This window comes from Chelonia mydas, chromosome 2 (assembly GCF_015237465.2).
Source record: "Chelonia mydas isolate rCheMyd1 chromosome 2, rCheMyd1.pri.v2, whole genome shotgun sequence".
NCBI lineage: Eukaryota > Metazoa > Chordata > Testudines > Cheloniidae > Chelonia > Chelonia mydas.
Window position 1 is genome coordinate 102738696 of NC_057850.1, and position 26790 is coordinate 102765485.

General features: G+C 38.2%; 1 protein-coding gene across 7 annotated transcripts in view; it reads right to left on the reverse strand.

Moving 5' to 3' along the window:
* Positions 1 to 26790, reverse strand: part of CARMIL1 (capping protein regulator and myosin 1 linker 1) — a 255236-nt gene that overhangs the window by 66332 nt on the left and 162114 nt on the right. For all 7 annotated transcript variants that reach the window (XM_037893029.2, XM_037893030.2, XM_037893031.2 and 4 more), the window contains 8 exons: positions 26660 to 26714; positions 18493 to 18665; positions 17237 to 17305; positions 13394 to 13487; positions 10513 to 10611; positions 7997 to 8125; positions 7563 to 7694; positions 2035 to 2210 (listed from right to left, as the gene is read on the reverse strand). In XM_037893029.2, coding sequence (XP_037748957.1) covers positions 2035 to 2210; positions 7563 to 7694; positions 7997 to 8125; positions 10513 to 10611; positions 13394 to 13487; positions 17237 to 17305; positions 18493 to 18665; positions 26660 to 26714 — 927 coding nt within the window. The remainder of the gene's footprint in view (positions 1 to 2034; positions 2211 to 7562; positions 7695 to 7996; positions 8126 to 10512; positions 10612 to 13393; positions 13488 to 17236; positions 17306 to 18492; positions 18666 to 26659; positions 26715 to 26790) is intronic.

Sequence of the window (26790 nt, forward strand, 5' to 3'; positions counted from 1 at the left end):
CACTTAAAAATTGTATCGCTTTAACTGTGTCAGCATAGTTAAAGCGTTAACACACATCCCACTCCATCGTGAGGATGCAGTTTAACTCTCATAAAAATGCTTATTCTAATATGGCTTATTCTGGTTCGGCAAAAGAAAATAAGTTAAACCAGTATAAAGTGCCTTACAACAGTATAGCTGCATCTACACCAGGGTTTTTACTGGCATAATTATGTCAACTTAAAAATTTTTTTTTAAAAATCACCCCTTCTCCCCAACTGACATAGTTATATGAGTAAAACTTTTTAAGTGCAAGCTAGGCCTTAGCATAAACAAAGACAAAGACAAGTGTCCCAACAAAGACTTTGCTTGCTTTAGTAGACGGTTTGGCTCTTGGCTTTGTGATCTTTTCCTAATTGCATAAATCGGTATCAACCCACAAAACAGTTTAAGTTAACACACAAAGCTATGTTCCCTTTCTCTTTGTGTGCAATATGTACAAGCAATAATAGCAACAGATAGCAGTGACATAATAATGGAACCTAAATGTGCCCGGTATTTTCAAAGGAGCCTCTGGGAATGCGGCACCCAACTCCTATTATAATGCAATGAAGTTCGATTCTGAGCTCCCATAAACTCCTTTTGAGAATCCAATCCCATAATAAGAGTTTCTGGTAAGAAAACAACGAGAGGAGAATTGGTCTGTATGTCTTCCGACCCATTAGATGGGACTGCCTTGTATTATATTGGTGCATAGTGTTAATAATATAACGTAGAAGAACATATGGCTGATATGCTTGAAAACCCCCACAACTATTTACAACTTGTGACTCTAAAAAAGTCCTTTTATGGCCTTCATTAGTATCAGAAGGTGTAGCTAACTCTGCAATATCTATGTTTTCAGCTGCTTATAACCTTTTATGACATTTCCTTGTGGGGCTGAAAATTTCCACGATTGGTCTCAAAGCAAAGGTCATTTTGTTTTGTTTTTTAAATGTGAGAAGGGAGGGAGGATCAAAAGAGAGAGAAGTTTCATTCATCTACTCTTGAACTTGACAAGAGTAATGGGGAAAAAAGCGCACGCTTCCCATTTAAAAACAAAATCTAAATACACTTGTTTAGCCATGGGTATTGAAATTTTACTGTGTTCTGAAAAGCTCACATACCTAAGTTTTAATGCTTTACAAATAAATTTCTCTTTTCCCATTGCAAAGATACAACCATTACAATGCAAAATGACATGCTTTTGCTATTAACCCTGCCTAGCAGAAAATTATCTCCATCAAAATGATAGCAACCATAAAGTTTTAAGTTTCCTACCTCCTGAACTTGACCATATAGTACATCTTGTATATGCTCTGGTGTAAATTTAATAAAGAAAGAAAAATATTATAAAACTAGCTTGGAATCTCATCTTTCAGAAATAATTAATTACAAGTAGTTTAAAGTGCTATACTGCCTCTGCATTCCCCTTCCAATTTTAGTGGCTTGAATATCCTATTTTCAAATGTTTAAATGTGTTTGTCTGATCCTTGTTGCTGTGCAAAACTCCCCCCCACATAAAAGGGTTACAGTGTCTTCCGATTAAATAGGGAGAACAGCAAAACCAGCAACACACAATATGCCATCAAATGCACAAAATAAAGTGGTAAAGTGGCCAATAGTATTTGTTATCTTCTAATTTCCTTCAGTTATAGTAACTTTAGGCGTTAGCAGTAACAACAGTAGATAACATATTTCAGACATATGATTTTTATGTTGATTGTGTCATTTAAAGCCACAGAAATAAGAAGGAAAATAGGCATACCAAATACTAGATATGTGCTACATGATCCAACTAACTTTGTTGTAGAAACCTAAATATTTGCACTTCCTGGACCACGCCGATTGGCCTGTAGGGTGACATACCAGTTTCTATATGAATTCTTACGTGGGAATGTTCAGGAAACATACTGATATACATATACACAAGCAACACAGAAAGACAACTCAACACATGGTCTTTAACCATCTTCTGAGTATTTATGGACAGGTTTCATAGTGCTTTTAACATACCTAATTTTATTGAGGATATCAATTCCAGACTGCTCCAAGAGCACATTTTTAACAAAGGTACGTGGAATGGAAATCTTCTCGGTGCTGGCCTCAATCAGGTCTTGCCGAATGTGGGTCTTCTTCATCACATTTGGGCAAAGATTCTCAGCTGCGTCCACCATAGACTCAAGCAGCGCCTGTAGCACAAAGTGAGAGAAAACAATAAACACTCCCTCAGAAATTCCACAGCATTGCTTTAGTTGAAGGAGAGATCACAGCACTGTGTATGCTTACACATCTTAAAAGCATTTACAGAACAAAACTGAGAGGAACAACTTGCCTGATTTGATAACCAAACACATTTTTTTTGTAAATATAAAAGTTATAACTAGAGAAAACTATATTTGGTTAATTACCAGAACAATGCATCTGTTCCCATTGCACACTCAGCACTACCTCTGCATTTTTAAGAAGCAAAAGAAAACTCTGTTGAAGAAGTCTAATAAACCCTCCAACGGTCAGCTAATCTGTGCTCTGAATCACAGTTTTCTTTCGCAGTCCTACCCTCCTTGTTTAAAAGGTGTCCAGAGTCTCCTCAGATGGGGATGGCGATAACTGTGAACTATTTCCTATTTCAGAAATAGGCAGAGGTACATTGCCTGAGAGGCGAGCAGGAATCTACCGGCAAGAATATCCAATACACACACACACACACATATATATATATATATTAGGGCTGTCAAGCGATTAAAAAAATTCATCACACGATTAAAAAAATTAATTTAAATTTATTTAAATATTTTTGGATGTTTTCTACATTTTAAAATATATTGATTTCAATTACCACAAAGAATACAAAGTGTACAATGCTCACAATGCTCACTTTATATTATTTTTGATTACAAATATTTGCACTGTAAAACACAAAAGAAATAGCATTTTTCAATTCACCGAATACAAGTACTGTAGTGCAATATATTGATCATGAAAATTGAACTTACAAATATAGAATTATGTACAAAAAAATAACTGCACTCAAAAATAAAACAATGTAAAACTTTAGAGTCTACAAGTCCACTCAGCCCTACTTCTTGTTCAGCCAATCGCTCAGACAAACAAGTTTGCTTATATTTGCAGGAGATAATGCTGCCCACTACTTGTTCACAATGTCACCTGAAAGTGAGAAAAGGCGTTTGCATGGCACTGTTGTAGCCGGCATTGCAAGATATTTATGTGCCATGTTAAAGATTCACATGCCCCTTCATGCTTCAACCACCCTTCCAGAGAACATGCTGATCACGCCTGTTAAAAAAAAAGGTTAATTAAATTTGTGACTGAACTCCTTGGGGGAGAATTGTATGTTCTCACTTTCAGGTGACATTTACATAAGAAGCAGGCAGCATTGCGTCCCGTAAATGTCAAGAAACTTGTTTGTCTTAGTGATTGGCTGAATAATAAGTAGGACTGAGTGGGCTTGCAGGCGCTAAAGTTTTACATTGTTTTATTTTTGAGTGCAGTTATGTAAAAACTAAAATTCTACATTTGTAAGTTGCACTTTCACGATAAAGAGATTGCACTTCAGTACTTGTATGAGGTGAACTGAAAAATACTATTTGTTTATCATTTTTACAGTGCAAATATTTGTAATCAAAAATAATAATATAAAGTGAGTACTGTACACTTTGTATTCTGTGTTGCAACGGAAATCAATATATTTGAAAATGTGGAAAAACATCCAAAAATATTTAATAAATTTAAATTGGTATTCTATTGTTTAACAGTGTGATTAATCACAATTAATTTGTAATATATATACATAGGCGCGCACACACACACACTAGGGCTCTTGATTAATCACAGTTAAATCACGTGATTAGCTCAAAAAAATTAACTGCGATTAAAAAAATTGTGATTAATAATTTTGAATCACACTGTTAAACAACAGAATGCCAAATGAAATTTATTAAATATTTTTGATGTTTTTCCACATTTTCAAATATATTGATTTCAATTACAATACATATAAATATTCCAGTTGACATATAAATTAAAGCTTGACCTTTTAAAAAAAAATTATTTTCAGAGAAAGCACTTTTTAAAACCTATGCCCAATTTTTTAAATCTTTTTTTTTTTTTTTAAACAAATAAGGGCTTTTGTGCTTCCCTGTTGGTGTTTAGAAGAGTCTTCCTTCCATGTGGCCTGAGAGCAAAGCCAGACATGTGTGGACTGATCCCCACTGTCGCTAGTGCTTGCAATTTTATCACGTCTCAATAAATTAGCTGTTTTTCTTAAGGCTCAGGTCCTGGAATCAAGTGATTACACATGAGAAACTCAACTTTCATTAAAAAAAAATAAAAATAAAAAAAAGAAAGTTTCTAGCCCTCATGGTTGCAGAGAAAAGCTAGAAAATGTGAACACTAAAATCTCCAAAGCCAGGAGACAGAAATAAATTAAAAACTTATATACATAAGTGTGTGTGTGTGCGCATCTATCTACCTACCCATATCGTGATTTGTAAGCCAATCCCATGATTTTTGAGGCCTGACTCAAGACTTGCGAATGTTTGGGCCTGGCAATACCATCATATCCCTCTACACTCCTTCAATTTTTCTACATCTTTCCTAAAGTGTGGTGCCCAGAACTGGACACAGTACTCCAGCTGAGCCTCACGAGTGCCTAGGAGAGTGGAACAATTCCCTCCCATGGCTTACATACAACAATCCTGTTAATACACCTCAGAATCATATTAGCCTTTTTGCAGCTGCATCACATTGTTGACTCATATTCAATTTGTGATCCACTTTAACTCCCAGATCCTTTTTCAGCAGTACTACCACCTAGCCAGTTATTCCCCATTTTGTAGTTGATTTGATTTTTCCTTCCTAAGTGAAGTACTTTGCACTTGTCTATATTGAATTTCATCTTGTTTAATTCAGACCAATTCTCTAGTCTGCCACAGTCACTTTGAATTGTAATCCGGTCCTCGAAAGTGCTTGCAACCCATCCCAGCTTGATGTCATCTGAAAATTTTAAAAGCATATACTCCACGCCATTATACAAATCATTAATGAAAATACTGAATTGTACCAGAGCCAGGATTGACTCTTGCGGTACCCTACTAGATATGCTCTCCCAGTCTGACAGCGAACCATTGATAACTACTCCTTTCGTTGTACACCTACCTTATAATAATTTCATCTAGACCCCACTTCCCTAGTTTGCTTATGAGAATGTCATGCAGGATTGCATCAAAAGCCTTACTAAAATTAAGATAAGGTCTCTTCTGGTCTTAAAATCTATGAGACAGGTGTTTCTGAGGAGGATTGGATGAAGCAGTCCCCTGGGCCATATAAGAGTCTCTTCTCTTGCTTCAGGATCTTATGTCTTGCCTGAGGTCTTCATTGGCTGAAAAAAGAACCGTTGGGTTCCTTACATCAGCAGGTGACTTTGCCTGGCAGTGATACTCTGCAGGAACTTGCAAAGTATTTTCTAGGAACTCAGCTGTGATTTCTAACTCAGCTGTGATTTCCCTGGCTGACTCACTAACTTCAAGCTGCTTATTCTTCTTCCACTCCTTCCTTCACCTCCCCTACCTTCCATTTCAGGGAAAAATCCCATTTCCCATTTGTTCAAAGGTTCTTTGGTGACCTTTTCCAGCTTCCACTGGCTACTTCCTGAAAAGGTGTGCTCTTATTGCTATGGGAACTGAAGTCAAAACCAGAGCTCCAAAATATTTCTGGCACAGTTTCTGTCCTGAGGACAATATGCCAATAAGGCTGATTTACATAAGCCTCCTATTTAGGTTCACAAACAAATGGTGAACCGCAGGAGAGTTCTTGAACCAGCAGAAACAATCCAAGAGAACAACAACAAAAAAAAGATTAATCCCCTTCTCAAATTAAAGAAAAAAAAATAGTCTTCAGCCTGACCTGGAAGAATGACACCTAAGTATATATAGAGGAACTTCACTTTGTCGCTATCTATAAGGCACCTAGCAGACCCTTGGTGCTATACAAATAATAGAAGTAATTCTAAAAGGATACTAAACTTGACCTAAAAAAGTGCCATTTGCTTTAAAGATGTGTAAACATAAATGCCTCAATCTTAAGCCACAATACAACCAAGCAATGCGTCTGTAAATGAAATTCTAAATGTAGCTTTTCTTTGACAAGGCTGTTTAAAATGCACAGGACTTACTTAAATGCATCAGTCCTGCACAGAGAACAGAACTGATTATGCATATTTCAATGACTAAGCCTGGAAACTCTACAGTCAAGAACCCTGTGGAGAGATTAGCTTCACCTCTACAAGCTCTTATGCAAAAAGAGATTTAAAATAAAAACTGATACATAGAATCCTCACCTTATTACGCATAAAGGGGAGAGGGGAACAAAATAGTCTATAATCCGCAACATTTTCCTCCTCATTAACTTTTTTAATTTAGGAAAAGTAATTAGTAATGTGCTATTATTACTGTTCTTCATTACATTCCCACTGACTAAAGCATTTATTTTTGTCTCAGAAGTCTAATCTGCATTTTCAGATTCTTTGATAAATTTAAATATAGTCAAACATAGCCTGGCTGCTTACTGGTGAACAGGAGTATGGTATGAACAGGTTAATCCCTCCCCACCCCTAACAACATTGTTATACTTTTCAAATGCTCCTTCACAGAATTGAAAAAATCTTCCACCTTGTCCCTTTGCTGGATCTAATGTAGATCTCTTTTTTTAAACATATGAACTACGTGGGATGCACATCTCTTCCTCAGCTCCTTTAACTACAGCACAGGACCTGGTATATAGTTTCAAATGATTAAGCAGGTGGGAAGCTGAGTGATTGCGGATCATTGGGGATTAATTCCTATTTGAAGAATTGCAGGTGTGGTAAGAAACATTTAAAAGGATCCCCCTTGAAAAGATGGACAGCAACTGACTGGGAGCTCCTAGAAGGAAGCCTTGTGGTAAAGACATGCAAGCAAAAAGACAGAAGTGAAATTGGTGGGACTGATTTACAGACCAAGTTTCTGCTGATAGATCTTCCCTAGCAGCAGAGTCTTCTCAGCACATGGTGCTCACAACTTCCACTCCATTGGGGCACCCAGACTGGCAAGTACATCCTAGAAAGTTTCTAGGGGCTTTCTAGGGTGCCTGGGAGATTCCCTCATTCAGTATAACTCTCCTACAGTCTCAGCTGCAACCTAAAAGTTGCTCTCCTCTGGCAAAACCACAAGACAGGGTGGAAGTGCCAATACCTGGCGGTGTATCCCTCCTCCTTTTCTTTCTGTGCCAAACATTTAAGTGAATTTTGTACTTCTTACTAAGAAAAATGTCTTAGTGATTAGCCACCCAGGCAATAAGCACATAATATGCCAAAACCAACATCAAGAATATAACTGAAGTTTGATGGGTTTTCTAGTTCTCATAACGTGCATGAGATATACTCTTTTGTTCACAATAGCAATGGAAAATCGTGATGCAATTGCACACCTCTCTTTCGTTATCATTTGTATATGCAAGGTATATTAGAAAAAACCCTACATTCAGACCTTAAGTTGTTCATCCACAACCCTCGTGACTTCCCCAGCCATGGATTCCAGTGTCTCCTGTATCGGATTGGATAATGAGTCATTCACTCCTGCCCAAGAAGCTCCACCAAGATGGTACAGATTTGGTAATAGCTGTAAGATAGATATAACAACTTTAAAAGTTAGCTTTCAGCCAACTACCTTCAATCCTGAACAAACTGATAGAAATGACTATATTCATTTAAATATTTATTGAAAGTTCATTTTTAAATAATAACCAGTTCATATACTCTGAAAAATACTCTCATGTGATACATTATTATAAGCCCTGGAAAAAGAGAGGGACTTTGTATGTAATTAAGTGCTTTGCTGAATCAGGGTTATAGTTCTTTTACAAAGCTTTTTATACTAGCCTCCTCAGCACAACCAAATATTAAATGCTCAGCAGGGCTTACTGTTTTGGAGTTCTTAGCATCCCGCATAAGCCTTTCTGCGGATTTCAGGTCTTCCTGTACAGCATCCACACCACAATTTCTTAAGGAGTTGAGATGATCTTGCACTTTAACACATATTCTGTCAATCATCTACTCAGAACAAAAGAAAAAAACGAAGAGGAAATAGCAGATGTAAAAGTAGATAAGGGGTTAAATTGCAAAGAAGTGATGCTGAACAAACAAAAAGTTAAATATCAGTCTTTGTGGGATTCAGCCCAGATTCCAAATCAAAATGAACCTGGTGGGAATTGCTGTTGGGATGCAAAAGTACTAGGAATGCATGATCAGAGCCTGTGTGTGTACATACGTTCCTGGTTTAAAAAATTTACATATATTTCTTACTATAGTAAAAAAGGTCCAAACAAACCACCACCACATTATTTATTTATTATTAATTATTATTAATTTTGTTTTTCCCCACAGCTATAAGTTATCTTTTCAGGGTTGGGGTGGGGTTGTTTTGTTTTTTTGGCATGGCACAAAAACTTACTGACCAACCATAAAACTCGGTGTGAAGGTTACTGAATTGTTCCAAGAACTTGGACACAGTAACACTAAGCTCCCCCATGACCAGTTCAAACACTAGCAATGATTTCTATTGTCTGAACAAAACATTACTGTGTAAGCATTGGGAATTTCTTTCGCACAGTAGATATTTTCAGTCACAAAGAATACTCATTTGGGATCTGTGGCTACCAAAGCAGAAAGCTGCCCCAGATCTTTCACAAAGCACTATATCAAGCTTTATGTATTTGAATCACATGCTCAGTACTTGTTTTCAATACAAAATATTCCAAGCACAGAGTGGGAAGGTAGTGTAGGTGTGCCTTTATGAGATGGGCAAGACAGACCAATATGCCTGGCAGGCATGAGCCACATGTTCTGTTTAACAGTCACTTGTGACTAAAGGAATCGGGGGTGTGGCCAGGAAGCACGTATAAAAGGACATGGACAATACAGAGAGTTTAAGTGAATTCATTAAAATTGGTATCCACCTAACATGTTGAAACCCCAACCAAGTACATGCCTGATCATGTAATATTTGTAGATTCAACACTTTTCAAACTGCAACTAGTACAGCAGTGCGTCCACAGCACCTTCTTTCTTTGCTGCTCTATAGTGCTTCTCCTCTTCAAAGGGCTTTACAAACAACTAAATAACTATTAGACTGGGGGGAAATTCCATTGCTGGGATAATTAAAAAAACTGGACTGGACAAATCAACAGAGAATATACTGGGGGAATAATCATGCAGTGACACAGGATGAACTAGATTATTCACTCCTGATCACATACCATATAGGAGTAATTTATATATAGCATAAAAATAGTGAAGATGAACTCCCTTGAGGTTCCGTAGTTACACACGTTTATATATATTGAAGAGTGTGTGTGCTTTTATTCTGGGGAAAAAAGGGAAATGGTTAAGTTGTAAAAAGATCTAAACAATGTCACAGGAAATTATTTACATGAAAACGATGCTAATGGACTAGATGAATGACAACTAAAATAAAATAAAAAGGCATTGCCTTTGCAGTTTTTAATGCCAGTACATCCTTGTGCATCATTTTCTCTGTCAAGAGGGTGGAAAATTGTTTTAGGCTCTAATAATACAATGTTGTCACATTTGATTTGTCATATAATGGAGCGAGAAGAAAAAACTTCTGAATCACAAGTCAGAAAAAGATTGTAAAGAGAAAATAAGGAGAGGCAATCGTTTTACTGGTTACACTAAGGATTAGAATAAGGCTGCTCTGCTCCTCCATTTGCTTTGGAGTTTCACTGGAATACCAAGTGGCTAAGACAGTTTCAAAGTAAAAGCCATTTTGTCATATCCATCTTCTGCCACCTTGCCCTGGTGGTGTACTGGGGATGTAAACAACCTGTAAGAAGCCAGGAAAGACTTGCTCGGGGGCAGGCACTGTATTGGGCTGCCAAGGATCACCCTACACCCCGTTTGCCGGCCCTCCTGCAAGCTCTGGTGTAGGAGGTATGCCACGGTGGGAGGTGCCAGAGTTATAGCATTTGCCATCAAAGCCACCCTGGCTTCGGTTGCACTAGAGCACCACTCATAACTTCCTAAGTTACACCTGGGCCTTTTTAGCCCATGCAGCAGCCCAGAAGCTGGAGAGCACAAAGGGAGCTTAAAGTCACCCTTTTCCTCACTGCCCCAGGGCTGAATCTTCTGTACTGCACCTCCTGGAGGCACAGCAGAGAACATGACACACTCTCTCTTTCTTGCTCAATTTAGGCTTTTGCACAGCACCTGTCCATGTAGCACATAGGTGCTTCTGCAAAAACTTGGTCTTTCTGCAGCTTCCGTAGTGCAGAATTTGGCAGTGACAACTTTTTTTGAAAACCAACCAGGCTGTCAAAGCCAAATGTTTCTTTCAGTTACGCCGGTGTAAACAGAACAATTTGGCCCAGAGGCAGTCATTTAATACAGGAAGAGCTATCGGCAAAGCACAAGGCTCTCACCTGTTGTGTGGTGCTGGTGACGATGCCCTGCTGCAGCCTGTACGCCTGCTCCTGTAGGTATTTTCTGGTCTCATGATTACGAAGCAAGTAGTTTTCTATCTAAAAGTAAAAGTCAGATTAGGATACTGCTTTTACTCTCCCCATCTTTCACTTTCAATATTTCTCTCTTTCAAGTGAACTTTTACTATCTAGGCGCTGATTCAGAAAGTTAGTTAAGCATGTGAGTAGTCCCACTGACTTCAAATGGGATTTTTCACTAATTTAAAGTTAGGCATGTACTTAAGTATGTTGCTGATTTGGGGGCCTTGAAGAGTTATACAGTTAAGAGCTATTAGGAGCAAATAAACAAAAAATAAAACAATTAACACCCTTGATCCACCTCAACATATACCTAACATTTTTCATGTGATATTTAAATATTCTATGTAGTCCTCTGCAACTAGGAAACAAAGTGAGAACATATCTTCACATCAGACAGGTAAACCTAAAAAACACCATTGTGAAAAGTGAGAACAAATACACTTGCAGAAAATTTAAAAAACAAATACTGCTTACATATTTTTATAATAGCACTTCTATGCTATCATAGCTAGGGCTGTCAGCTGTGCCAGGATAAACCCCGGCTTTACAGTATTGTATAAAAGTCACTGATATCAAGTTACAAAATTTCTAACAAGCATCCTGGTGCATGAGCATTTTTTTGTTTAAAAAACAAAGCTACAAATCGTTAAAATATCTATTTGGACTTTAATTGTTGGCCCACTAAAATGTCCCATTTTAGGTGTTTGCTTTAGAACATCTGTAAGTTGTAAAATTTGGCTTGGTGTTTTGAATAAATTTGGAGGGCTCTTTACCCATTTTGTCGATGAAGTGTTCTTGATATGGCCAATTATTCATTTTTACACATTTAATGTTTGAAAGTTGTCTAAAGGGGATGAACTACCATTTTTCTCTCTCATTAAAACATTGTCTTTAACACCATGATGATCTATACTAGAAATTAGATGCATACAAGATACTGTACACATTTCTTTTACAACTACTCAAGCTATTGTGAAAAGCTCAAATGACAACTTAAAGGATAATGTGCACTTTAAAGTAAAGATGGGTCAATAACTAATTTTTCAATTCACTGTCAGTTCTGAAAGAAAAAAAAAAAGAAAAAGAAAAGAAAAGTTCAGATTTGGTGAAACCAAATTCCACTATGAATGACCATGAATAGGCACTGGGCCAAGGAAAAAAGAGCAAAATGACTCTAGCCTGGTGGTGGGAAACCCATGTTCAAGTCCCTGCTTCAAAAACTAATTATTTATACAAAGTGAAATAGATTCAACAGGAGATTGAGAGAGACCCACCCAGTGACTTGGGCACTCTCCTCCAATGGGGGAGACTCAAGTTCAAATCCCTGCTCCACATCAGGCAGAAGGGGCATCTGAACCTGGATCTCCCGTATCTCAGGTGAGAGCTCTAACCACTGGGCTAAAACTTATAAATTGGCCACCACCACCTTTGCTTTGTGGGTGGCATCTAAGTCCCCACAAAAAATATTTGGGCCAAAACTATTCCGTGAATTTGTGTCAAATTTGCAAATAATTTTGGATCCACTAAAACAGCATTTTTCAACAAATAAACTATTGGCCTGAAAAATTTCACCCAAATCTACTTTAAAGATGACTGTACTTTTTTTTTGTTTTTGTTTCTTCATGATGTGTAAAAAAAATGCCTGAAAAGTTGTTTAATAACAAAAGAAGCCAAACAAACTGAGGTCTTGTATATCCTGTGAATAAATGTTAAACTGAGAAAAGAAAATACTTCATATATAGTGCATAAGTAAACCGTAGAACTCATTGCCACAAGATAACATTAAGGCCAAGAGCTTCAATAGATTTTAAAAAGATCTCCCTTTTTCTTGATAAAAGGAATATCCACTGTTATGAAAATATTATAATCTGTCTAACATAATGGATATAAGCCCATATGCTTCAGGTGTTAAAAAAGAAGCAGAACTCAGATCATCCATGTACATCATCAAGGAAAAAAAGCAGTATTTTTCCATTTGAAGATCACTTAACGGCAAGGTTTTTGGCTCGTAAGGATCACATACTTACATTACTTAATCACAGCTTTGTGAGTTTTTATGCCCCCAGCCTTATTTTAAAAAAACCCAACTCATTAAAAAGTTGCAGACCATGTTTTTTTTTCCTGATAGACAAGATGACTCCTTTAGAGCTTGCATGACTGACTGTATTAAAAGTTGGGAGTTCTATAATCCATGAGATTTGGACAGCTACAGACAAATTTTTGCCAACATAGTCCTTATCCAAGAGATCACTTCAGTTAAATTAATTTTTGATGGTGTGTGTGTGTGTGTGTGTGTGTGTGTGTGTGTGTGTGGTGTTTATGTAACGTGAACACATCAAGTAAATATGCTGATATCTACCCATCAAATTAAAAACGAGTCTACATTCCACAACAGCCTCTCTGTCTTTTGTGTCTTGTACTGTGCTGAGTACTCTCTGCGCTTCAACAGCAATAAAATGCACAAAACCATCTAAATACACAGAAATACACACACGAGCCAATTTCTAACCATATACATGTGCGCGTGTGCGCACACACACAGTTTAATCAGTATTTCCTTATTTTGTGGTTCGTTGTTATTAAGCCATTGCAGTCTATGGCTCAGTTCAAATGAATCATTTTGAACACAGAGCCTTCCATGCAGTTATGATTCTTGATTACCATAACCTGTCCACATGTTCATGCGTGTCCATGTAAATGAAATACTCAATGAATCTAGCAAAGAATTCTTACTCAGCCAATTTACAACCGCATGAAGTTATTACTCATTTTTTCTGAGAGTGAATTGTATATGTAATACCTTTTGCAGCGCCTCCTCTGTTTTTTCAGGGTTTGTTTTAAGTGCTTGAGAAGCATCATTCATAGGTATTGGCATGAACCTTAAAGTATAATTCCTAAAACAAAATAAAAAAACCAAACCTTTACTGTAATGAGAGATAATAATCTAATTACTACATATAATTATAAGGCATAAAGTAGCAAATAAAGTCAGCTCCTAGTTTTTTTGCCAATAATTCTGTCCCTGATTTTGTAAACACTTGAACATGTCTGTAACTTTACTTCCATGAGTAGCCACACTAAAGTCAAGCACATGCATATTTGCAGGAATGGAACCTTACTCTTCTTTCTAGTTAGATATAGGGGGAGATTTTCAAAGATACAAAGGGCTGTTAGGTATCTAACTGCCTCGGAAAGTCCGTGGGAGCTGGGCACTTAACTTCCTTTTGTGCCTTTGAAAATTTTCCTCCTATATCTAATTAGAGAGATAAAGATATTTATACACTAGGTAAAGATATGGACTTTCAATGGGAGTTGGATGACTAGGCTGCCGTTTATGTTTTTGAAAACTTTCCCCCCGGGAGTTGGGTTACCTTTTTTTCTACTTACAAGAAAGACCAGGAATTATCAGCTCCTATTGAATGGAAATAATCAGAAAGAAAGAGAGAATTCTACAAACGGGTGTGAAATTCACTATTTAACATATTACTATATATGCAGCTACTTGAGCTGCAACTAATTGCTGCATTTTTCTTTAATAGCAATTGCCAAAACGTATACAGCAGCAACCACAACCCAATATTATTTTATATAATTATTTCCTATATTTTACTGCCTTATCTTTCAAAAGAATTGTCCACACCACAAAAGCTTGTGTGTCTCCATGTGCTATAGAATAGTCAATAACTGGCCCTCCATTAGTATGGATTATTTTTAAATATCAGAGATAACAGACCTCAAGATGGATAGTTGCTATGGAAGCTGTTGAAAGTACCTGGCAGGGGGGAAAAAGTCTCTTTTTTTAAAAAACCATGTGGATTTCGAGCAGCGGTTTGTCATTTACTATAGCACGTTCAGTGCAGTCTATAATTACTAGTGCTTATATGCTACAATCAATAAGCAAAGGCTTGAGCCCCCAGGACAAGAAAAAGATATGAAACACAAGGAGACTCCATGGGTATAATCATGAAGCTAGAACAGCATCTTATGAAAAATTCCATAATCCATTTATTTCCCGACACACAAAATTGTTCTGGAATGTTAATTTATTTTCATCTCTGAATTAAACTCTAGGGGGAAAAAAAGAATTTAAAGTTTGCACGAAACTTTGATCATCAGACCAACCAATATTTATCCTCACACTCTACTTCTCTTTTCTTGGCTTCCTTTGAAGTCTCAAACATCCCTTCATGCTTGTTATTTTCCTTCTTCAAGCTCCATTTTTCTCTAATAACAAGAACAGCTTTCCCTAATAACTCATTAATTCAATAAAGTCCATTTCCAGGTTTGAAACACGTGTTGCTTTGCTTATCAAGTGTATTATTACACTCCCTACCAATAAACCTATATTAAAAGAATTGTTAAGTTTTGCAGAGAAGCACTCAAAGGCCAGGAAAACGCTGAAGTGAAGGATGTCCATAGAACCCTACCTCTGCCCCTTTGTATCACACATTACAATAATCCTACACGATATTGTTATATGCTATGTTTTCTCCAGGACTCCTGCCCCATACTGCAGAGTTACTGCAATAACATTCACTGTTTACTCTGCTCTAACAGGAATAGGTTTATAGTCAGTTTATACTTCCAGTCTTGTGATCTGAACTGGATACCACAGGCAACGGAAGAGTCCCAGCTCCCCAGGGGATACACAGCACTTGCTTCTCTTCCTGCAATATTAGGTTTGGAAGTTGAGATATTTCTGTTATAAGTTCTTATGGAAAGTCCTATAAAGCTGAGTACCATACAATTCTACAGAAATTTAGGCTCTGATTCAGCAAAGCACATAAGCCCATGCTTAAGTTCTATTAAAGCCAATGGAATGTAAGCATGGGCCTTGTTGCATGGGGATAGACAAGTACATTCTTAAGTGTTTTGTTGAACCAGGGCCTTAATCGAATTCTATAGAAATTACTCACATTTTATATAAAACTTAACAGACAATGATATCCTTTCTGTATTTCTTTTGACTGATCCTATAGAATTGCATAGCAGAAATCCCATTTAGGTCACAGGACCTTCACATAAAAGGGAAAAATATATCTAATTTTGACGTTTTAAAAATGCATGTGTTATATTGCTTTCCTTCCATATCTTGTGCAATTAGACTCATGGCACTACAGAAGCCTGGCTTTGCCAGTGTAGGAATACAAAAATCTAGTCTCAGCAACATTTTTAAAAATATCTAATAGTTTTACAATACATTCTGTTAAGGGTGACATTTATCTTCTCCGAGAAAACTAGCAAAGTCTCATGTATTTCTGTGAAACATATGGAGGAAGATGTTCCCAATATGTCTTTGAGATGGATTTGTTTAAAGGCTAATTGTTTTCAGCAAACACTGACAGAAATCCCAGTCTTCAGAGTTTCAAGCTTCGCTATTCATGAGTTGGGTTGTGATACTGTCTGTGGTATTAAAACATTAAGGACGACAGAAGATGACCTAAGCTTCCACGCTAAGTAAATGAGATGTCACGTCTATAAAAAGCACTATCTGCCCCATTTACTTTTCCTGTCTAGTTCATTTCCTCTGGCTTTAGGATCCCTCTTCTGTTTATTTACCTGAGCATATCTGAAGGGGAAAAGCACCTGATGTTAACAGGAAAAATATGTAATATTTTCTGATCAGACTTCTCCTGTAAATGCATGTTGCTGCTCTATAAAGAATAAAGGTCTGCAAGCTGATAAATAGCCTTTCCAAGTTCTTTTAATTATTCACTAATATCACTGGAATCACTCCAAAATTACTTTCTTAATTATAGACCATTCCTATGAATTTCCTCCATGAGTACAACTAATTCCATTTTGAAATGAAGCACAAACTGAAACTGAGGGAAATGAATGCATCCTATACCAATAACAGAAATCTGGTTGATGAACTCCAACTGCAAGAGTTATGATTCTACAGAGGATTAAGATACTACCTCAAATAGCTGTACATTTTTGCAAAACATCCTGTCTGGAGACTAGCAATTGTCTATTATCTTCACCTTCAAAAGACTCTCTTTGTTCCCTGTCTATAGGATCTAATGATATGAAACAACTCCAAACGCTGCTTAATTTAAAATCTGCATTTTTCCCCTGAAAAACATAATCATATACAGAAAAGTGACAGAGATGGATATAGATCAAAGTAATTCAGTCTGTCATTCTAACAGATGCTACTGCATATGTGATCTCAACGATCCCAAAATTACACACCTTCATAGGGATTATAATGAACAACTGCAGTTCCCCAAATCCTCATTATTAGCTTTTACTTGATGGATACACAGACCAAAATGCTGATTTTATGGTGATGACTATTGGACACAGAGTTTCATTCAGACAACTAATTTCTTTTAAAGCACAAACTATGGCTGCTAAGAACGTAGATCAATGGAGAGAAAAGAGTTTAATACAACCTCCTCCACATTTTAACATTATTATATAGTGCCTACCACTGGAGCATGGAAGAAGAATGAAAGAACCATTTTCCTCCCTTTTGAGCTCAGTGTGAATTCATAAGCTTTACTTTAGATTTAGTCCCAACAGGCCCCAAAATGAGAGGTGCTGAGCACCCTTAAATCCCATTGTCTCCTGCCCAGCACTGTTAGGAGATATTTCTTGATTTCCTCTTGCATCAGTTATCTTCCTTTAAACTTACTTTTCCAATGCAACTGCTATGTCCTGGAAGCCCTGTGCGGTGATATTATTCTTATCCCATATTACGGTTCTGTTGGGAAACAAAATTGTACAAAGCTCAGAGACTGAATTAATAAAAGCAATTCCCCTTTTTAAACAAACTGAACAGAGCAGTAATCTCCAATGCAGTTTTGTATTGTAAGGTTATGCAGTTGTGTGTGTCCAAAAATACACAGTAAAGGGCAAAATCATTTAGAAACATAAATTTAGCTACTCATTAAAACCTTAGAATAATAGAAATAAAGGACAGAGTTACTAGGCTATTCTGTCTACCTTGCTTCCGATGTAGAATTGATCCTGCATTATATTTTCTATTTGTAATACATCAAAAGCAGCAACCTCACTAAAAATGACAACACACGTTGACCGCTATTAATTTAAACCTACACAGGCAAGAGATTTCTCAGTTACAGTACCTCCACCACATTTAAACTTTCCTCTTCACAGACATGCACTGCAGTAGGCTTTCATTACAGCAGGGGTTCTCAACCTTTTTCTTTCTGAACCCCTCCCCACCCCCACAATATGCTATAAACACTCCATGGCCCACCTGCGCTACAATAACTGATTCTCTGCATATAAAAGCCAGGGCCAGCATTAAGGGGTAGCAAGCAGGGCAGTTGCCCGGGGCCCCACAGCACACCCCATGAAGCTGAGTTGCTCAGGCTTCTGCTTCAGCCCTGGGTGGCTGGGCTTAGACTTTCTGCCCTGGGCCCCAGAGAGTCTAACACTGGTCCTGCTTGGCAGACACCCTGAAACCTGCTCACGGCCCCCCAGGGAAAACCAAGAGGAGCCACAGAAGAAGCAGTTCTGAAATCCTGCTAGTTCTGAACTTTAAAAGGTTTTAGATTTTGCTTGAGGGATCACGAAAGGATTGTATCCATTCTTATTCTGTCTGAACTGGTTCCTCCACTACTAACTGATGGATGTGGTCAAATGATTTAATTTAAACTTAAGAGAGCCAACTTAAAGGAGAATTTCCAGATTTTTGCAGTTTAAAATTCTCACAAATAAATGTATTTTATTTGTAGAGGTTTTTGCAGGGAGAATTTACTTAATTTTTATTTTAAATAAAAAGGATGGTGATTGGGGAACTGATAACCCTGCAAGGTGACTTTCCTGTCAGTTGCATAAGAGAAAACAGGAGAAAGGGAGTGCTGGCAACAGGGATTACAACATTATTAAACATACAACCTTTCTAATGCAAATAAGATATACCTGAGCTTGGTGTTTATCTGTAGGGCTTTTGCTAGCATCTTTGCTCCCATGTCTCCCATTCCGTTTCCACTAATATCCACTTTTGTAAGAGAAGTATTGCTGCCCAATGCATTGATAATTATGGTAAGCTCAGTCTTCAGCTTGGAATCTGCCAGGGATAGTGACTGCAAAGGCTGTGGAGTATATAAACAATATAAATAACAAACAAGAGCTGAGAATGCATTCTAGTACATTAACTAAAAGAGGGTTCTTAGGGCTCCCTTAGAAGTTAGTGAACCTCTCAGAGGGATGGGTGGGGAACAGGGGGGACACTATGTAACAGATTCATTGCAGTGTTTACTGTAGCTACTGTAACATAACATGGTAAACAAACAAAGATCTGAGATCTTTGAAATACAATTAGAACAAGTCAAACAATCTGACAACTTTATTCCTGAAGTGCCTAGCTTATATTGTTTTACTACAGTAACCTCAACATTAAGAGGTTTTGGGGGGGACAGGGGGGAAGAGGGAGGGAGGGAGCTTGGGGGTGTACATCCATTCCTTTAAAAAAGACTGAGTGGGTGACAAGTCTGAAATTAAGAGAGGTCCCTTGTAGACACGCATAAGATGACTAGAACATAAGAACGGCCATACTGGGTCAGACCAAAGGTCCATCCAGCCCAGTATCCTGTCTACCAACAGGGGCCAATGCCAGGTGCCCCAGAGGGAGTGAACCTAAAAGGTAATGATCAAGTGATCTCTCTCCTGCCATCCATCTCCACACTCTGACAAACAGAGGCTAGGGACACCATTCCTTACCCATCCTGGCTAATAGCCATGAAGGGACTTAACCTCCATAAATTTATCCAGTTCTCTTTTAAACCCTGTTATAGTCGTAGCCTTCACAACCTCCTCAGGCAAGGAGTTCCTCAGGTTGACTGTGCGCTGAGTGAAGAAGAACTTCCTTTTATTTGTTTTAAACCTGCTGCCCACTAATTTCATTTGGTGGCCCCTAATTCTTATATTATGGGAACAAGTAAATAACTTTTCCTTATTCTCTTTTTCCACATCACTTATGATTTTATATTCCTCTATCATATCCCCCCTTAGTCTCCCCTTTTCCAAGCTGAAAAGTCCTGGCCTCTAATCTCTCCTCATCTGGGACCCGTTCCAAACCTGTAATCATTTTAGTTGCCCTTTTCTGAACCTTTTCTAATGCCAGTATATCTTTTTTGAGATGAGGGGACCACATCTGTACGCAGTAGAAAGATCACTGTGATTATTGTTCATTGCATGATTATGCTCCATTTAGGTACTTTGAAAAAAACAACAATATGTACTACTGCAACTGCTTCTTGTGGGCCACTATGGAGCACTGGTATGCTGTGGATCCTGTATATTGACTCGAAAGACTTTACTAAAAATATCTTTTTAAAAACATACATACAAACACAGACTCATTTTTGTCTTCTCCCCGCGGCCCCAAATAGCCAAATGCAATAGTTTATGAATTATAACATAAGTTTTTCCATCACCTTAACCTTGCTGTGGCATCACAACTACTAAAGACATCTAAGAACTATAATACAAAGTTGATGATGTGTGATAACTTAAAATATTTCCCTTTATTCAACAGTCACCAAGTTTATAACCCTTCAAAAAGTGAATACCCCTTTTAGAGACCAAAATGCTTGTACAGTACTACCTACCACTACACAGCCCAGGCCCCTTGTCACTACTGTATGACAAGTAACAACAAATTATAACCAAAAAGCATGTTGCATTGAGATGTATGTTTATAAAGACAGAATGTACACAGATTTGGAGGCATAGTGGGTTTATAATTAAAGAGTCTAACACTGACAAAGCAATGCACTGATTATTTTAAATGACAGCTATCAAATAATTATTAATTCTCCTAGCGCTGTCAGTGCTTCCCTGTTCTATTCCCTTATGCAGTCAGAAAAATATTAACTTCACATTGGAATGGTATTGGGACTGGATGCACACGTTTAATTGAGGTACTAAGTGCTTCTGTGAGACAGAGTCACAGCAGAAAAACAGGACACATGAACACACTAATCAGTCCAGCAGTACTTGCTTAAGCTACCCCACTGCCACCAAGTAAAACAGAAACGTAAAATGCAGGGGATCATCACTACATACAACCTTAATTATTCTTAAAAGGAGAAAATTCGACTGTTGTGGAGCTTGTTGTATAGTAAAATGGACCATTTCTGAACAGTGATTGATTAGCCCAGCAGTTTTCTCGTCTTGAAAAGTTATTTTCCTTTTAAACTTTGCTTAGGACTTGTAAGCTGCATTTGTTTAATTTTAAAATTAGGACAAAAAACCTTTGTGAACATAAAAATGTACACTTGAACTTTTGCTCAGTATAAGCCTAGAGACATTTACCTCCCATTAAATTAAATTAATACCACCACAGCATCCTTGGATTACTAAAGAATTACAACTGCTCTAGCCAGACTAGCAACTCCAGTGATTTAACGTATAAATTAGACCTGTTAGTGCTATATATTTTTTCAGAATGGGGAAAAATTATTACACATTACAACCATTTTGGGACCTGACCCTGCACAACGTTGAATGTCTCCTGGAAGATAATCAGTAGGGCCCTACCAAATTCACAGTCCATTTTGGTCAATTTCATGGTCATAGGATTTTTAAAATCTTAAATGTCATGATTTCAGCTATTTAAATTCTGAAATTTCATGGTGTTGTAATTATAGGGGTCCTGTCCCAAAAAGGAGTTGGGGAGGAGGGTTGCAAGGTTATTGTAGGGGCTGGGGGGGGAGTGTGGTACTGCTACCTTCATTCTGCTGATGGCGGCACTGCCTTCAGAGCTGGGCAGCTGGAGAGTGGCAGCTGCTGGCCAGGAATCCAGCTCTGAAGGCAAAGCCACTGCCAGCAGCAGTGCAGATGTAAGATGGCATGGTATGGGATTGCCACCCTTACTTCTGTGCTGCTGCTGGCGGGCTGCTGCCTTCAGAGTTGGATGCCCAGCCAACAGCTGCTGCTCTCCCGGCCGCTCCGCTCTGAAGTCAGCGCAGAAGTGAGGGTGGCCATACCGTGACCCCCCTAAAATAACCTTTAACCCTCCCCGCAACTCCCTTTTGGGTCAGGACCTCCAATTTGAGAAACACTGGTCTCCGCCGTGAAATCTGTATAGTATAGGGTAAAAGCACACAAAAGACCAGATTTCATGGTCTGTGACGTGTTTTTCATGGCTGTGAATTTGGTAGGGCCCTAGAACGAGCACTCTCATCTCCAACTGATCAGACCATGTCATCCTTCTTCAGATGTTCCCCTAGTTCCCCTTCTCCACAGCATCAACTTTAAGCTTCTTGTCCTTACTTTCGAAGTCCTACAAAACTCAGTCCAATTTTTTTTGAATGACACTGCCCTCCTTCCACCTCAACGATGCCAGCTCAGATAATCCACTTGTCTACTTTTACTATAACCGTTTCTACGCTTTCTTCCTTGCCAACTCTTAATGCATAGAGCTGATACATCTCTCTTTCTCATTTAAATCCCTTCCCCTGAGAGAGTGACAAGAAGGGAGCCAACCAGGACATTTAAACACCGAATATAAAAATGCCTTTATTTCTTCATGCTAGCCAATAGCCTTGAGTGAGTAACTGTGACACTTCATTTCTGTTACCCTGTCTCTCCACCTGCAGCTGCTCCCGACGGTCATGCTAGCCCCACACATTGCTTCATGTCTGAAGTTGATTAGTTTGCCAGCTAGCTCCTCATGATAGAGTTTTTTTTTTTTCTGCATTATGAGCGATCTGTTATACTCAAGTGCCATAAAGTAATTATTTATAATAATACTTGTGTCTCCTACTGGCTGAGGAATGAAGCTCATAACCCAAACTGATGCCCTGTGTGGGAATGAATGATTTCCACGAGGCTTGCAGGAACGAACCCATTCATAATGGCCCACCTCTTAAGCTAAGGCAGCTTCATTTTCACCAGTTGAGAGGGCAGTTATGCTTTCTGGTATTTTGTTTTCTTAAACAATTATCAATGTATTCAAATTTTTCAGCATTTAGTTAGGAAGCTCATCAGTTGCTCTGAAGAGCCTGATGTTTACTTAGGCTATGCAGTCAGAACTAGAGAAGGTTGGGAACTATTTTTACAAAACGTCTCACATTGGAAAATGCCAAGTCAGTGAACAAAACTGTTCACTGGAAAGGGTTGGCTTTGACAAATTTCCTGTTTCGAAATTTTTTTTGAAAAAAAATGCCATTTTGACATATCTGAAATGAAAAATTTCTGGTTTTCAGGTTGAAACAACCATTTATTTAGAAATTTAAGTTAATTTATAACTTTGAAAAAAGGTCAAAAATTAAAACAATTGACTCAATCTGATTTGGGGGTAGGAGGGTGGGCATTTTTGCCTGATGAAAATTTTCAACGTTTTTGCTGTAATTTGGGATTGGAAATGTTTTCAAAATCCTCATAGGATGGGAAAACTGTTTCCTGTCCACCTCTATTTAAACCCTGACAGGAGAGTTTCTAGTCTGAAACAATTCCCTGCAACATAATGCTTCAGCTCTTTATACATATGGTATTGCCACGTTACAAATATAGACAGCATGTTATTCACAGCATGTGATGCATTTAAACGCTTTCATTTTCACACTATTGACAGAGAGGTAGGTGAATTACTAACTGGTTTTCTTGTGTCTTTCCCTCGCCCCTACTGAATGAATAATGAGTGAAATGCTTTAAATGATCTAATATCATGAGTGCAAAAATTCAACCAAGAGCAAACGTTACTCTACAAAATAAAAAAAAAAGAGACCAGGTGTTAAATATGCATGAGAATGCAATATCTGAACTGAACATTTCTTTTTAAAAAAATCTTGTATAAATAGATGCGATTCTGCACAGATCATAAAAACTTATTCCCCAGCAGCACCCTATGATTTCAGATGCATATTGGGAGCTTGATATCAAACACACACTTTCTTCTTTCCTGCTGCAGAAAATGGATGTTGAACTGCTACATTAAACACCTTTCAAATTAATCTTATTCAGGGAAGGAATAGGGGGAAAAACATTTCTTATTCTAAAGAATGTAATTAGAGACCATATACATTTGGTACTGCCACATACTTGCTAGGTACATTTGGGGGTTAATTATCAAATTCAATTTATTTAATCTAAGAATACAAATGCTTTTAAAAAAACCCAAAGAACCCAATCCTGCAAGGTGCAGAGAGTCTCCTGTGAAGTGCTGAGCACCCTCCACTGACATCAGAACTGAGGGCATTCAACCCCTTACAGGAGGTTCAATCATCAGTTTGAGTAATGTTTAGCCAGCAGTGCAGCATCCATTTTTCTGCAGCGGGAAAGAATAAAGTATGGTAATTATACAGCCCCTGAGCCTTTACTGCAGTGCGAGGAAATAAAAGTTTTTATGGGCTGTGCGGTACAAGATCTATTTATAGATTTAAAAAAAAATACAATTCAGGTATTGTATTCTCATGCATCTTTAATACCTGGTATTTTGCTGGTTGTTTTAAAAATTGTGTAGAAAAATGTGAGTGGCTGGTTGCATTTCTTCAGTCATTATACCAAACTACGAAACATTTAAAGCATTTCATTCATTAGTCATTCAGCAGGGGAGGAAAAAACCAACAATTTAGTATCCTGCTTCTCTATCAATGGTATGAAAACAACAGAGCCTTTAAAACACTACACAGCTAAGTAACATGCTCTCTATATTTCAACACAGCAATAGCTCTGTTTAAAGTATGTATAAATATCTGAAGAATTATTTTGCAGGGGGTTCTTTCAGATTATAATCTCTCCCCCCAGTGTTCTTAACATCAGGTACTACAAAACAGCAGATAATCTTTTTCAACCATTAGTTAAGTAACAGTTATGATTAAGAAAAACAAAAGAACTGAAAATGAGAGGATCATTTTACAATATTGGCAAGCATGTGAAAGTGAAGATACCTCCATTTCAGGAGTACCTCAGCATGGACAGAGAGTCATTCTTAGAGTCTGTCTGAAACAACTTGTTCACACACAGGACAACAGAGTTCGGGCTTATGAGCTAGATCCTTCAGATGCTAGAAGACAGTTTTATTGTTGTTTTCGGCACCCATGAATATACCAGGCACCTCATAATGCAGATTAATAACAAGATCCCTGCCCCGAGAAATTTACAAACTAATTGCAAACATGATGCAAAGAGAGAGATAATAAAACTGTAGGGAGAGGGTTGGGGGGAGTTGACACAGGATTGCAGAAATAAGATCACATGGTTCTGCAGTGAAGATCAGAGCACAGCACAAAGAAGAGGTGACATTTTTTCAAACGTCTAAATAAATGACTTCATTGGCTTACTTCCTTTGTCACTGGAGAAGGGTGTTTGAAGGCAGGAAGTGACTTAAGCAGCGCTTTCCCTTGGGTACGGTGAATCGGGGTGACTGCTCTGGGCCCTGCGCTTTGGGCAGCCAAGACCCTGAGCGCGCGGAGCAGCAGCCGAGACCCTGAGTGCGTGGGGTGGCAGCCGAGACCCTGGGCACATAAGGCCGGGAGCCCAGGGATGATGCTGCAGCACCCCTGCACCTGTAGTTCCCACACCTATGGCGGGGACTGATTTGTCACCCTAGGGACTGCTCTGGACTTAAGAGAGGGTGAGGGCATGTTGTGTATCAGTTCAGGAGGGACATGGAAGAAAGCCTGAAGATGGCTTTCAGGTGAAGTCAGATAAGTAGGAAGGGGAGAAGCAGTTATACAGAGCCTTAAAAATGAGGACAAGGATCTTGGAGTTGATGCTGAGGAGGAGAGCGAGTCAGCACATGGATCCAAAGAGTGTTATTCTCTGCATTATGCATGAAATGGAGAGTACAGTACAGGAGCCAGGGTAGGCAGAGAGGAGAAGGCTCTAACAATCAAGACAGGAGATGGTGAGGGCTGGACAGAACCCTGTGTGACCCTTATGAATAGAGGGAGTGGGAGGAGCAGCTGAGAGGTCGAGAAGGAGAGGATGGAGCAGAGGTCCTAGATCTGGCCAGGAAATAATCAGTCATTAGAAACCTTGGCAAAAGCAGTTTCAATGGAGTGGAGAAGACAGATGTTAGACTGGAGTAGTCCAGAAGGAGAGGAAATAGAAATAATGGTTACAGACTGTGGATTCAATGAACTTGGAGGTGAAGGGAATAAAGGAGGTGGGCCAGTAGCTGGAGTCAAGAGTCAGTTATTTTTGGAGGATGGAGAAAGCAGAGCTTACTTGTAATTTGAGGGAGACAGAGAAGAGAAGGAACTGAAGAAGGTGATAAACATGCTACAAAAACCTATATAGAGCAGAGCAAAGCAGAGCAGAGAGAGGTCAGCATCCCTAAGAAATCCCTTCTGGCCAACCCAGGAACAACGCACATAGGGCAACGGGGGAGCAAAGTCCAGCCAACAAAGGTTCTTTTGAAATTTGGGGAAGGGTTGGAAAGGAAGACTGTAGGAGAGGCTGCCAATGGAGCACTCAATGCAAAGATGCATTAAAATTACCCACTGAAGTACTGTACTGAGAGAATGGCTTTTCCTAAGAATGTGAAGAAAATAATAAATATATAAAGAAAAATATTCCTTTAACTTCTTCTAGTTTTCTTCAGTTTTCCTTGGGTGAAAGATTTTGATGGGCGGATGCAGCAATTCTGTATGCTATTGAGCAAAAAATGTGGTAATCAAGAACAGTATGAGGAAACACCCATTCTGTATTCTGCAAGTGTTACCTCTCCTCACCCCACCCCCCAAAAAACCTAGGGTTGCAATCTTCTACTGAGAAATGAAAATGTCTAAAATCTGTGCCTATAGGACTGTATGACTTATAGAAAACTAGGTTAAGAACTTCAAACATTTTGGAATAAATTATTCTTCCAATGTGCATCTTCTATTACTGCATAAAGAGAGCTCTGAGCATGCACTAAGCGAAAAACAGATCCCCCTTTAGTTATATGTAATCCCAACTACAATTTAAAGCTAATTTCTTATTTAACAAAACAAATATCAGAACAAACAAAATATGTTTTTATAATGTTATCAAAACAACAGGCAGCAAATAAATTCACAGTAGTAAACCAGTGGTAAACTGCAAGGATGATGCTACATAAAATATGCATTATTACAGTAAGGTAAAGGGTACTCACTGAATCCTCATCTTGAATCATCTGTACTAAATTATCAAGTACAGGAGTAAGATTTCTGCAGGGCAAAAAGTGATAGAGACAATTAAAATCAACAGCTTTTCGCTATCAATTTTGCTAGTATTTAAAAAAAT